The sequence below is a fragment of the Entelurus aequoreus genome, linkage group LG22 (genome assembly GCF_033978785.1).
Source record: "Entelurus aequoreus isolate RoL-2023_Sb linkage group LG22, RoL_Eaeq_v1.1, whole genome shotgun sequence".
Classification (NCBI taxonomy): Eukaryota; Metazoa; Chordata; class Actinopteri; order Syngnathiformes; family Syngnathidae; genus Entelurus; species Entelurus aequoreus.
The window spans coordinates 21,934,091-21,949,280 of record NC_084752.1 but is presented as its reverse complement, the minus strand read 5'-3'; the positions used below and the strand labels follow the sequence as shown (position 1 = coordinate 21,949,280).

At 37.2% G+C, this 15,190-nt stretch overlaps 1 protein-coding gene across 1 annotated transcript; it reads right to left on the bottom strand.

Moving 5' to 3' along the window:
- Positions 1-492: 492 nt before the first annotated feature.
- LOC133639486 (tubulin beta chain-like) lies at positions 493-12,905 on the bottom strand. The gene is made up of 5 exons (XM_062032801.1): positions 12,649-12,905; positions 7,394-7,502; positions 5,682-5,792; positions 5,352-5,596; positions 493-1,482 (listed from the first exon to the last, which is right to left on the bottom strand). Exons 1-5 carry the CDS (start codon positions 12,703-12,705, stop codon positions 667-669), a joined length of 1,338 nt encoding a protein of 445 aa, XP_061888785.1. The 5' UTR covers positions 12,706-12,905; the 3' UTR covers positions 493-666.
- Between the last annotated feature and the right edge of the window lie 2,285 nt (positions 12,906-15,190).

Here is a 15,190-nt window from a genome sequence, read left to right as displayed (position 1 = left end):
CAATCTTGTATTCTTAGGTTATTCAAATTAAGAGGAGAAAACTATAATTTACGGGGGATATTGATTTTTGAAATATGTAAAGTATAAGAACGAATATAAAATACAAATGTATTTCAGTTTTAGGAGTTAAATGGTGGAACAAGCTCAGTGATGAGTTGAAGACATGTAGTTCTTTGTTAAGGTTGAAGAAAGCCTTGAAAGGAGAAATAAGGGAAAATTATAAAATATAGATAAACGATTATTTTCATCCCATTGATTTTTTTGAACGTTGATGTTCCAGGCAATCTAATTTTCAGTGAATGTATAAGATAGGCAAAAATAAGCCTATTCCTTTTTCGGTCATTATTTTCCTTTTTCTGTGATTGTTAATATTTATAGTCTGTGCTGTTAAATTGATCACACAAAATGGTTGATTATAAGACCGAAATAAATAAACTCATTTTATTATCACAGGCTCCAGCCCAGAATGATTTCTGAACCCACACAAAGATATATTTGTTCGACTCATTTATTGAAGCCATAACCTAAAGGTGGCCACTCAGCGAGAAAGATTGCGAACCCACTTTGACTGGAGGAAGCGGGCAAAGGTTCAGACGTCAGTTACACAGGGGAAGGGCAGGAGCGATATTGCAGGCTGAGGCAATATGAAAGGTGATCCATGTAGTATCAGGCCAACTCTTCATCGTCTTCCTCTTCCTCAAATTCCGCTTCCTCAATGGTGGCGTCCTGGTACTGCTGGTACTCCGACACCAAGTCGTTCATGTTGCTTTCTGCCTCAGTGAACTCCATCTCGTCCATCCCCTCGCCCGTGTACCAGTGAAGGAAAGCCTTGCGTCGGAACATGGCGGTGAACTGCTCAGAGATGCGCTTGAACAGCTCCTGGATGGCCGTGCTGTTCCCGATGAAGGTGGCGGCCATCTTGAGGCCGCGGGGCGGGATGTCGCAAACGGCCGTTTTGACATTGTTGGGAATCCACTCCACGAAGTAGCTGCTGTTCTTGTTCTGCACGTTCAGCATCTGCTCGTCCACCTCCTTCATGGACATGCGGCCGCGGAAAATGACCGCCACGGTCAGGTAGCGGCCGTGGCGGGGGTCGCAGGCGGCCATCATGTTTTTGGAGTCGAACATCTGCTGAGTGAGCTCGGGCACGGTCAGGGCTCGGTACTGCTGGCTCCCCCTGCTGGTGAGCGGGGCAAAGCCTGGAATGAAGAAGTGCAGTCGGGGGAAGGGCACCATGTTGACGGCCAGTTTGCGGAGGTCTGCGTTGAGCTGTCCCGGAAAACGCAAGCAGGTCGTGACGCCGCTCATGGTGGCGGAAACCAGGTGGTTGAGGTCTCCGTAGGTGGGTGTGGTTAGTTTAAGGGTTCGGAAGCAGATGTCGTACAAGGCTTCGTTATCGATGCAGAAGGTCTCGTCTGTGTTCTCGACAAGCTGGTGGACGGACAGGGTGGCGTTGTAGGGCTCTACCACGGTGTCTGACACCTGCCAATCATTGAACAAATACCACGTTACATTAACCACTGCCATGGCTCAACTGGAAACATAATAGTCTGAGTTCTTCTCGATTAAAAGTCTGTCTAAACAGGCTTAATTACTTCTTGTTCATAAAGAATTGATGCTCAGATTCAGATCTTAGATCAGACCTGGGCATTCGGCGGCCCGCGGGCCACATCCGGCCCTTTGTGCGTCCCTGTCCGGCCCGCGTGAGGCCAATCATAAATTACAAAATACATTTAAAAAAGTATCTATGTCGAGCGTGCAATACAACGGTGATGCTTTTGTTTTGAAAAGCGTTATTTGTATTACTTCCGTGTGGACGTCTGCTCGTGCGCAATTGTGAGTGAATGTGAACAGCGGCAATCACAAATTACAAAATAGATTTAAAAAAAAGCATCTCCGTCGTGCGTGCAATACAACTGTGCTGCTTTTATTTTGAAAAGTGTTATTTATTTGCGTATGTCCGTGTGCAACCTGTGAGTGAAGGTGCACAGCGACAAGTGATGCCCGGTTATCCCCGAGACGCTAAAAAAGAGAAAAGTTGATGAGGAATGGCGTGTTTCCAACAAGACATGGACTGCCAAGTATTTCTTTACAGAAATTAAAGGTAAAGCCGTGTGCTTAATTTGTGGTACACAGTTTGCTGTGTTTAAAGAATATAATTTGAATCGCCACTACACGACGAAGCACGAGGAAAAATACCGGAATGTGTCTGATGAAGCGCGCGCAAGGGAGGCTGATGCGTTGATGGTAAAACTGCAAACCCAACAAGGACTTTTTGCCAAATTTCACACCCACAGAGATGCAGCCGTCGGGACAAGTTTCGTCATTTCTCACAAAATCGCCAGAAAAAGTAAGGCGTTTTCTAAAGGAGAGTTTATTAAGGAGTGCTTAATGGACTCTGTTGCGCTGATGTGCCCCGGAGAAGAGGGGGCGCATTTGAGAACGTGTCACTCTCCCGACGCACTGTAACGAGGCGGGTTGAGACCATCGCTGGAAACTTGGAGCTTCAGCTGAAGAACAAAACGGCCGACTTTGACTGTTTTTCGCTGGCTTTGGATGAGAGCTGCGATGTATGTAACACCGCCCAGCTGCTCATCTTCTTACGTGGGATAACTGCAGACTTTCAAATCACGGAGGAGCTGGCAGCCATGCAGTCAATTAAAGAGACAACCACAGGTAATGACTTGTTCACATAGGTAAATGCGTGTTTGGACATGTTAGGACTGAAATGGGACAAGCTGGCAGGTGTGACAACAGATGGTTGTCCAAATCTGACAGGGAAAAATGTTGGACTTTTAATGAGACTGCAGGATAAAGTGACAGAAATTGACATTTTTGCATTGTATTATATATCAGGAAGTGTTGTGTAAGACAGCGTTAAAAATAAAACCATCAAAAGCAATCTGCTTTTGTATAAAGTTAAGTTAGGTTAAATGAAATTATTATTATTATTATTATTATTATTATTTATCTTACGGTTTATCAAAAATAATTTGAGCAAAATGTAATTGAAATATCGTCGGTGTGGCCCTCCAGCAGTGCTCAGGTTGCTCGGTAAAAATTAATTGCCCACCCATGTCTTAGATTAATGTACATAGTTAAGCATTTCTGGCCCTCTTCTAAGATTCTTGAGCAGGTTTTGCATAATCCTTGCAGCCATCAAAACAATCCCACTTGCTTTCACATTTAGGGCCTGATCTCCTAAAATAACATGTTGATATACCAAGACTGCGTGTGCAATTGATAACAAGTGCAAAAGTGGTGCAGACCGTCCTTTATATATGAGGGATTGTGCGTATAGCACACAGCTGTCACCATGGAGATACCCATTTCCCTCCATATTATCAGCATCATGAATGTGTGGTTTCCTAGTGGTTAGAGTGTCCGCCCTGAGATCGGTAGGTTGGAGTTCAAATCCCAGCCGAGTCATACCAAAGACTATAAAAATGGGACCCGTTTCCTCCCTGCTTGGCACTCAGCATCAAGGGTTGGAGTTGGGGGTTAAATCACCAAAATGATTCCCGGGCGCGGCGCCGCTGCTGCCCACTGCTCCCCAAGGGGATGGGTCAAATGCAGAGGACACATTTCACCACATCTAGTGTGTGTGTGACAATCATTGGTACTTTAATTTTTAATCTTATGATGTGGAATATGCAGCAGACAAATATAATATAAACAACTTTTTCTGGGCAATATAGAAGTGCGACTTAGACAACCTATTTTTAGCAATTTAAATTAAATTGATGATACATCTCCTATATATATACATATATAAAACAAATGCCACAAAAAAATGCAGCCACTTAAACAAATCTGTTGAATTTGTATTTTAAAATTATAAAATAATATTGCTGAATAGACAAGATGTCTAATAATTTTCACACACACATTATTGTATTTGTTACCTTCTTGAGACCTCCGAAAAATGCCTACCTCTTTAGGACCACCCTTTCTAGATATATACATTTGTATTTACAACATTAATAATGTATACTAATATAAAAAAGCTTGTTGTGAAAAATGAGTTGGAATTTCACAAGAAAAAGATCACAAGAAAATTTTGAATTATGGCAGTATTATAGTAAAAGTCGTCTTTTTACTCAATGCAAGTGAAAATTTTACAATTATAATGTGTGCAATAATATGATAAAAGTTGGAATTTTACTCGACAAAAGTCACAATTTTATAAGAAAACTAACATGTTGACGATATTATAATAATCAGAATTTTACTTGGCAAAATGATGACAAAGGTCGTAATTTTACTCAAAAAAATACTATTTTACAAGAACAAACAAATTGGCAATATCGCGATATTTTATTTTCATTTTATATGACAAATGTCACCATTTTGCATTAAAAAGTAATACCTTTACATTAAAAAGTAATAATTTTACGAGAAAATATTGCAATATTACAGAAACAGAAAGAATATGAGAAATGTTTCCCAAATTTATCAGCAAAAAGTCAACACATTGTGAGTAAAAGACTGCTTTTAGTAATTTAAAAAAAATATTTTGTTTGTAATTAATTGGTTTTTAATCTTCATTATTTACTTCAAGTTATTACAGTCTGTCTTTATATACATATTTTTTTTAATTAATTTTGGTCAAAGGGGGCGCATTTCAACTTCTTACACAAACTAGTTATTTCACATGTTGACCAGAGGGGGAGCACTTTTAAAACCGACAGTCAATTTGAAAAATCTCTCCTTTTTGGGACCACCCTAATTTTGATAGATTTCACCACCAGGAGAGCAAATGAGACATTCTCTATTACATGCTATGGTTTTCCGTATTGGGACCATGATTTATGTCCTAACTTGTTCACCGTCCTCATATGGAAGGTACTTTTCCTTGTTGATGTCTCAAGAAGGGTAGAAATACAAGAACACACACACACACAAGCACACAGAGGATTCTGTCTCCATGGTCTGTCTTTCGAATGCCTCCTTTCTCAAAGCCATTTGTGCGTAACTGTGCCAGATTGCACGCACAACTCAGATGTGCTAAATATAGACGCAAAACAGCGGGTCACTGGACAGTTTCAGTCTTGATGAATTACATTGTGAGCGCTGATTATAATTATCTCAATATTGTGGGTGTCTAGTAACAGCATATATTCTGCATATTCATGAAAACAGACTGTGCTCTCTAGTTTGCTTATCTCAAAGACGCAATTCTTTAAGCACAATCTTAGTAGATCAGCTTTGCGTGCGCTGTAAAGTTTGCCTGTGTTTTGATATACGCAAACTTTTAGTAGATCAGGCCCATAAAGAAGTTAATTAAATCCAAAGAAACAGGACATGACAAAAAATAATTTTCACAATTAGGAATAAGACAAGAGTTGCACCTTGGGTGAAGGCACCACACTGAAGGTGTTCATGATGCGGTCCGGGTATTCCTCACGAATCTTGCTGATGAGCAGAGTTCCCAATCCAGAGCCGGTGCCGCCACCCAATGAGTGTGTAAGCTGGAACCCCTGCAGGCAGTCACAGGCCTCCGCCTCCTTCCTAACCACGTCCATGACGGATTCCACTAGCTCAGCTCCCTCTGTGTAGTGGCCCTTGGCCCAGTTGTTGCCTGCCCCGCTCTGGCCTGGAATTAGAGGTTTTATTGTGTTGTAAAAAAAAATCATATTGTTTGTAATGATCACAAACAAACTTAAATGTGTGATATCTACCAAAGATAAAGTTGTCAGGTCTAAAGATCTGACCAAAGGGGCCGGATCGGACAGAATCCATGGTGCCTGGCTCCAAATCCACCAAGACGGCCCTTGGGACATATTTTCCTCCTAGAAACATGCAATACTTCAATAATCGAACTTGGCAAAAAAGGGGCTGTTTGCAACCTTTACACGGAATGAGGATGCTAACTAACCAATGTGCATTAATTATCACAAGCATTATTTCCGACCCTCTTCCAGCTTTTAGCACGTAAACTACGCCCGACACATATTAGCTAGTGTGTTGTCAGCTAATGATAGCAATTTGGCAAAGTTTAGCTACTAGTGTTATCTATCATCTATCGTATCTATCATTGAATGTATAGTCCAGGGTTCCCCAAACTACGGCCCGCCAGCGTCCAAAATCCGGCCCGCGGGGAGTCTCAAGTAAAACAAAAAAATATATGTATATATACTGTATATATATATATTTTTTAATCTGTCTTTTCTAATCCATTTTCTACCGCTTGTTACTCTCGGTGTCTCCTAGGCGCTCAAGTAAATCATATTGTCTAAAAAATGCATTTTTCCATCGATAATGTGACAACGCGCTCGGAAAAAAAAAAATATATATATATATATATATATATATATATATATATATATATATATATATATATAATACAGTATTAGGGCTGTGAATCTTTGGGTGTCCCATGATTCGATTCAATATCGATTCTTGGGGTCACGATTCGATTCAAAATCTATTTTTTTTCAATTCAACACGATTCCCGATTCAAAAACGATTTTTTTCCCGATTCAAAACGATTCTCTATTCATTCAATACATAGGATTTCAGCAGGATCTACCCCAGTCTGCTGACATGCAAGCAGAGTAGTATATTTTTGTAAAAAGCTTTTATAATTGTAAAGGACAATGTTTTATCAACTGATTGCAATAATGTCAATTTGTTTTAACTATTAAATGAACCAAAAATATGACTTATTTTATCTTTGTGAAAATATTGGACACAGTGTGTTTTAAAGCTTATGAGATGCGATGCAAGTGTAAGCCACTGTGACACTTAATTTTTATAAATGTCTAATGATAATGTCAATGAGGGATTTTTAATCACTGCCATGTTGAAATTGTAACTAATATTGATACTGTTGTTGATAATATTCATTTTTGTTTCACTACTTTTGGATTGTTCTGTGTCGTGTTTGTGTCTCCTCTCAATTGCTCTGTTTATTGCAGTTCTGAGTGTTGCTGGGTTGGGTTTGGTTTTGGAATTGGATTGCATTGTTATGGTATTGCTGTGTATTGTTTTGTTGGATTGATTAATTTAAAAAAATTAAATTAAATAAAAAAATTAAAAAAAAGCGATTTTTTAAAAATGAGAATCGATTCTGAATCGCACAGCGTGAGAATCGCGATTCGAATTCGCTTCAACAGTTGCACTGCCAGCTCGGTCTTTTAGCCTAGTAGTCAGCACGCTCGCCTCTAATGCCGGCAACCAAGGTTTGCGTCCCGCTCGGAACAGCGGCAGCATGGGGGACAGAACCAGCTGGGTTACACATTTAAGTTCTGTCAAACCACCACTTGTAACACAAGCTAGCTGATAGTGTTCTTGTTATATTTTTTGGTTGGAAAAATGTACCGGTAACTTTGATCAAGTTGCAAACAGCCCCTTTAAGTTAACAAAACATTTGTGTTTTGGGAATCCTGACCTGAAGCCTCATTGTAGTACACGTTGATTCTGTCCAGTTGCAGGGAAAGGTCTCCATGGTAAGATCCTGTTGGGTCGATGCCGTGCTCATCACTGATCACCTCCCAGAACTAGTACAAACAAACACAGGGCCAAGTTGATATAAACCCGGCGTCAATATACATGTCGTCACTTGCAAAGAGAGAATAACTTGACAATTTGACAAATACATAACTTAATACATCGTAACACAAAATGAGAAAAAAAACTTGAACAGGAAACATACTTAGGCCGACCAACTTTATATATGATATATATGAACATATGCATCTATATAACGAGTAACGACCAAGCCCAAATTTAATATCTTGCTAGCATTAATGCTAACAACTATTTAGCAAGTTAATAACCACCTAAACCAGTGATTATCAAACTGTGGTGTGTGTACCACTAGTGGTACGCGGGCTCCATCTAGTGGTACGCCAAATAATCACTTGATTAAAGTACAGTGTCTTATATTCCTATTTTGAAACACAGTGTATCTGTTCAAACGGTGTGTAATGTTGCAGTGACCTAAAGTATTAAATATACTTGTTAAATAAAACCTCTGCCTTGTTTTTAATGAATACGCCTACTATGCTACTGTATTTTAATGTTGGTCATTATGGTGGTACGTGGAGAGACAATTTTTTTCTGATGTGGTACTTGGTGACAATTAGTTTGAGAACCCTGGCACTGACCTAATTAATAGCTTTTCCTTCACACCTTTTAGGGGTAACTATGGTTTTGTTGTACCTAAATGTACTTACAATGGTGTGAAACTGCGTAAGACGTATTTAGCAAGTTAATAACCACCTAAACCAGTGATTGTCAAACTGTGGTTTGTGTACCACTAGTGGTACGCAGGCTCCATTTAGTGGTACGCCAAATAATCACTTGATTAAAGTACAGTGTTTTATTTTCCTATATTGAGACACAGTGTTACTGTTCAAACGGTGTGTAATGGTGCAGTGACCAAATGTATAAAATATACTTGTTTAATAAATTATCCGCCTTGTTTTTATGAATACTTAGGCCTACTACGCTGCTGTATTTTAATGTTGGTCATTATGGTGGTACTTGGAGAGCCAAGTTTTTTCTGAAGTGGTACTTGGTGACAACTAGTTTGAGAACCCTGGCACTGACCTAAGCAATAGCTTTTCCTTCACACCTTTTGTTATACCTGACTTCACTATAAAAGTGGGTGACATTGTTATCACCAGGAAAGATGAGGTCACCTACCTAGGTTCCATTCTAAAGGCTAATCTTTCATGTGATAAAATGGCAACCAAGGTAATCAAAAAGGTCAACCAACGAACGAGATTTCTCTATAGAATCTCCTCTCTGGTCAACAAAAGCACCATGAAGATTCTAGCGGGAACTCTCATTCAACCCTTTTTCGATTACGCATGCACCTCCTGGTACCCTAGCACCTCCAAAACCCTCAAATCTAGACTCCAAACATCTCACAACAAGCTAGTCTGATTACTTCTAGACCTCCACCCCAGATCACACCTTACTCCTACCCACTTCTCCAAAGTGGGCTGGCTCAGGGTGGAGGACAGAGTAAAACAACTTGCACTGAGCCTAGTCTATAAAATACGCTACACCTCCCTGATACCGAAGTACATGTCAAACTACTTCGTTAACGTAAATGACCGCCATAACCACAACACCAGAGGAAGCTCCACTAACCACGTTAAACCCAGATTCCGATCTAACAAAGGTCTTAACTCATTCTCTTTCTATGCCACATCAATATGGAATGCACTCCCAACAGGTGTAAAAGAAAGGGCATCTCTATCCTCCTTCAAAACCACACTCAAAGAACACCTCCAGACAACTTCAACCCTTGACTAACACCCTCACTTCCACATAATACCTCTTTGGATTGTAAATAATCAAATGTAAATAATCAAATGTAGACACTTTTTCTTATACTTTCTGATCTCTCTCTCTCTGTGTCCACTACTTGCTGTACATATCCTACCAAGTCAGTCCTACACTGTTCCAATGTCCATTTCTCTGATGATGCAATTGTTGATGACTGAAGTGTTGATACCAACCAAACCTAACCCCCCTCCCCCCTCCATATCCCACACTCCGGATTGTAAATAATTCAATGTATATACTCTGATGATTATCTTGTGTGATGACTGTATTATGATGATAGTATATACTGTATCTGTATAAAGAATCAATTTAAGTGGACCCTGACTTAAACAAGTTGAAAAACGTATTCGGGTGTTACCATTTAGTGGTCAATTGTACGGAATATGTACTTCACTGTGCAATCTACTAACAAAAGTTTCAATCAATCAATCACCTAAATATATTTACAATGGTGTGAAAGCCTACACAGAGGAACACCAAGGAACTGTATTTGCTGTATATTTACAATTTGACATTAAGAAATACAAAAAGTCCTCTCCCCGAAAGTTCAGCCGTCTTACTCTAGAGAAGACTATGTAGGTGAGCTCTAATAGGAATAGCAGATTTAGTTTCACTACACTGCTCTGCAAAGACATGATGACACGCTAAACAAAAGGAAGTCTGTGAAAGCACAGTTGCACCATAGCTGTTAATTGTCATGCTTTGTGCATCAGCATAAAACTACGCCCTGGAAAAAAACACAGGCCTAACCTTACACACCACAGGAGTAGCGTGCCCTGCTAGTTTAGCCCATATTTTAAGAAATTAGCATACTTTTTTTAAATAAAATTAAATAAAAATGGTAACACCACGTCTAATTTGGTCATAAGGTTCATTTAGGTGCAATAACTGAATCTCAGAACCTGTTGCAGTGACCCTTTCCTCAAAAGATAAAACTAGTCACATTCTCCCACAGAAAGTTAAGTAGGAATTTTGCAAATGAACCAACTGGCGTTTATCGAACATCCTATGCTTATTTATTTCTATTCTATGTTTCTGTCGATTTGTACTCCTTTGTTAAGTCACACAATTGTATCTGTGCATTAGCAAAACAAAGAAATATTTAAAAAATACACACGCAACACACAAAGACTGTTTTAAATAGAGAATATAAGTCATATATAGTCATACAAAACGCATATACTAATGCATATATATACATGCTAGGTCAGAAAAAACTCAGAGGCTATATCATCCCTACAAGCCTGCTCATCAGGGGATTTGATCAAATTCCCTGATATATATATATATATATATATATATATATATATATATATATATATATATATATATATATATATATATATATATATATATATATATATATATATATATATATATATATATATATATATATATATATATATATATAACTGACCATACGTCCTCTTTTCCCCAGACATGTCCTCTTTTGCGGGGCTGTCCGGGCTGGGTTTCTTAAATGCCTCAAATGTCTGGTATTTTGAGTTAGGGTTGCGTGTAATTTCAACGTACGTCCAGGGTTAAGAAGGGGTTAAAAACAAAACAAATTGTGAAGGTGTGCGCAGGCAGCAACATTCGTGAGGGAGGGGCAGAGACAGAGAGCGAGACAGTCGAGAGACAGACAGGACACAATAGAGAAGCCGAAACGTAAATGCAACTTCACGGATGATTTGCAGGAAAAGTATCTGTGTTTACGTCTTGGCCGTGACACATGGAAAGCAGAATGCACTGTGTGCAAAGCAGGAACGTATATATCTGTGGCAAATAAAGGGGCCAACGATCTACAAGCCCATATTGACACTACAAAGCACAAAACAGCTGTGCAGGGCGAGAGCTCGTCTGCTGTTTTTTGTTTAAATGTAATTAACTTGTTTTGAGGCATTATTTGTTTAGATTATATACAAGAGGTTATTTTTAATATTTCTACCTCTGCACTTTTTTTCCAAAACTGTGAATGTTACAGAATATAAGTGTGACTTATTTTGTTATACTGTCAAGCAGTGTTGGCGTTAACACACTTTTTGTGTCTTTTTAACGCATTTAAATCAGAAAGGACGCAGATTTTTTGTAAAATTTTTTTTACCATTTGCGGCCCACAGCTAATGTTTTAAAGGCCCACGGCACATTCTAAAAATACTATTAAAGTAAACAAAAACATAACAAAAGTGAAATAAAAAAGCTTACAGGTGAACAATAATTTAGAAACAATTGCAATGTTGACTAATAAAACAAAGCTGTTTTTTTTTTCTTTGAAACGGTCATTGCTCAAAACATAATATTGAATAAAAATCAATGTTATTATGAATTGTTGACCTATCCAAGGTTCCGATTACTTCACATCAAATATTCCACTTTGAAAAATATTATTGGTGCAAGATTTTGCATATTTGCCGTAAAAAACCTTGGTTTTGTTTGACAAAAAAGAGCGGAAAACAAACAAACAAAAAAACAAAATAAAAAAACTAAAACATTTTGAAATGACGAATAGATCCGAAGTGGATGTAGACTCCAGAGATTTAAGCGTTAAATATAAAATGTATGTATGCCCTGGCACACTATTATCATCATTTCGTGACCCAAGCAAAACACTTTTTACACTTTTATACTGAAATAAATACACCTACAACTTATTAAATAAAAACATAGAAAAAACTAGCAGCAGCAGTAAAGTCTAGATCCATGAAGGACAGAAGAAAGTGAATGTTCAGAACTGAATGCATTTACACATGCATACACATTTGTCTTCTTTTTTTATTATTTCTTTTAATGAATTAAGTAACGTTTATGACAACGTTTTTCCAAAACACAATATATAATGTGCATACGTGTATCATTTGTTTTCAAAACGCTTACAAAAAAGTGAGACCCCAAAAAATTTACTGTGGGACTCCATTTTTATGACTTGATGGGGTCCATGGGACCCCATTTTGAAAAATTCCTAGCGCCAACACTGCTGTTAACAGAGGAGAAAAAATGCTTTATTTAAATAAATATATCATTTATAAAGCAAGTTCGAGTATCATTGGTCAAATTTTCACCTAGTCCCGGCCTTGGCGTGCTGCCCGCTTTGGCACGCATATATGTGTCCTCTTTTTTGGGATTTCAGAATATGGTCAGCCTATATATATTTATATATACGCGTGTGTGTGTGTGTGCGTGTGTAAAAAACCCACACATAAAACACATTATTTCTGTATGCAGAGGTTTCAAAATGTCATGGTGGGTGTGGGCTCACACTCACACGATGCTGCCCTATTTAGTGAGGCCTCATAACTTTACACAGCGCGACAAACAACATGTTGCTAATGTGTCATTATAGTCTACCTTTGCTCCAATCTGGTTTCCACATTGTCCGGCCTGCAGGTGAACGATCTCACGCATGTTGCTGTGCTGTGTGTTTGCTGCTCGGGTGTCGACTGTGAATCAATGGCGGTGTGCTGCGTGCTGCGTGCTGCGTGCAAAGTCTCTTATGCTGCTAAGCCTTGTCCTTCCTCTCGGTGCTCTACTTCCCGTAGTGTGATGTCATCACAACTGGCTCGCGGCTGCAGGCCTCGTCAGCATGGCGGGACAAACCGGTTATTGCAGGTTAGGATTTATATTTTGACACAGTGCAGATAAACATCCTAGTTTCAAGTTCAACTCATACTTGCCAACCTTAACACCTCCAAATTCGGGAGATTTTTTTGGGGGGTTAAGGGGGAAGAGTATATTCATAGCTAGAATTCACTGAAAGGCAAGTATTTCTTATATATATATATATATATATATATATATATATATATATATATATATATATATATATATATATATATATATATATATATATATATATATATATATATATATATAAATAAAATAAATACTTGACTTTCAGTGAATTCTACCTATATATATATATATATATATATATATATATATATATATATATATATATATATATATATATATATATATATATATATATATATATATATATATATATATATATATATATATATATATTCGGACTATAAGTCAGTTTTTTTCATAGTTTGGCCGGGAGTGCGACTTATACTCAGAAATGATTAACACATTACCGTAAAATATCAAATAATATTATTATAAATATATTTATAGCTACAATTCACTGAAATTCAAGTATTTTATATATATATATATATATATATATATATATATATATATATATATATATATATATATATATATATATATATATATATATATATATATATATATATATATATATATATATATATATAAGAAATACTTGAATTTCAGTGACTTCTAGCTATAAATATACTCTTCCCCCTTAACCCCCCCCCAAAAAATCTCCCGAATATATAAATAAAATAAATACTTGACTTTCAGTGACTTCTACCTATTGATATATGTATTTTATTATATATATACATATGAATAAAAGACATACTTGAATTTCAGTGTTCATTTATTTACACATATACACACATAACACTCCTCTCTACCGTGTTTTTCGGACTATAAGTCGCAGTTTATTTCATAGTTTGGCCGGGGGTGCGACTTATACTCAGAAATGATTAACACATTACCGTAAAATATCAAATAATATTATTACAAATATATTTATAGCTAGAATTCACTGAAATTCAAGTATTTCTTATATATATATATATATATATATATATATATATATATATATATATATATATATATATATATATATATATATATATATATATATATATATATATATAAGAAATACTTGAATTTCAGTGAATTCTAGCTATAAATATACTCTTCCCCCTTAACCCCCCCAACAAAATCACCCGAATATATAAATAAAATAAATACTTGACTTTCAGTGAATTCTAGCTATATATATATGTATTTTATTATATATATACATATAAATAAAAGACCTACTTGAATTTCAGTGTTCATTTATTTACACATATGCACACATAACACTCCTCTCTACCGTGTTTTTCAGACTTTAAGTCGCAGTTTTTTTCATAGTTTGGCCGGGGGTGCGACTTATACTCAGAAATTATTAACACATTACCGTAAAATATCAAATAATATTATTTAGCTCATTCACGTAAGAGACTAGACCAGTGGTTCTTAACCTGGGTTCGATCGAACCCTATGGGTTCGGTGAGTCGGCCTCTGGGGTTCGGCGGAGCCTCCGCCGCAAAGGTCAAGGCACACCCGACTCATCGTGTAAATAAAAACTTCTCCCTATCGGCGTGTTATGGATACCTCCAAACAATGTTCCCTCTAATTTTCCATCTGATTTGCAGGTGTGTAATTTGTTGTGAGTTCATGCACTGTGTTGGTTTTGTTCTTTGAACAAGGTGATGTTCATGCACGGTTCATTTTGTGCACCAGTAAAAAAACATAAAGCTTTGTCTTGAATTTGAATTAAAAAAATATATATTTTTCACTAAAGAAGAGTTCGGTAAATGGTCATATGAAACTGGTGGGGTTCGGTACCTCCAACAAGGTTAAGAACCACTGGACTAGACGTATAAGATTTCATGGGATTTAGCGATTAAGAGTGACAGATTGTTTGGTAAACATATAGCATGTTCTATGTTATAGTTATTTGAATGACTCTTACCATAATATGTTACGTTAACATACCAGGCACATTTTCAGTTGGTTATTTATGCGTCATATAACGTACACTTATCCAGCCTGTTGTTCACTATTCTTTATTTATTTTAAATTACCTTTCAAATGTCTATTCTTGGTGTTGGGTTCTATCAAATAAATTTCCCCAAAAAATGCGACTTATACTCCAGTGCGACTTACGTATATATATTTTTTTCCTTCTTTATTATGCATTTTCGGCTGGTGCGACTTATACTCCGGAGCGGCTTTTAGT

Coding starts and splice junctions, on each gene's coding strand:
- LOC133639486 (XM_062032801.1), bottom strand. CDS start 12,705: ATGCGTGAGATCGTTCACCTGCAGGCCGGACAATGTGGAAACCAGATT. Junction 5,793..7,393: donor GTACTACAATGAGGCTTCAG/GTCAGGATTCCC, acceptor GCATGTTTCTAG/GAGGAAAATATGTCCCAAGG. Junction 1,483..5,351: donor GTGTGGTGCCTTCACCCAAG/GTGCAACTCTTG, acceptor AATGATTGGCAG/GTGTCAGACACCGTGGTAGA.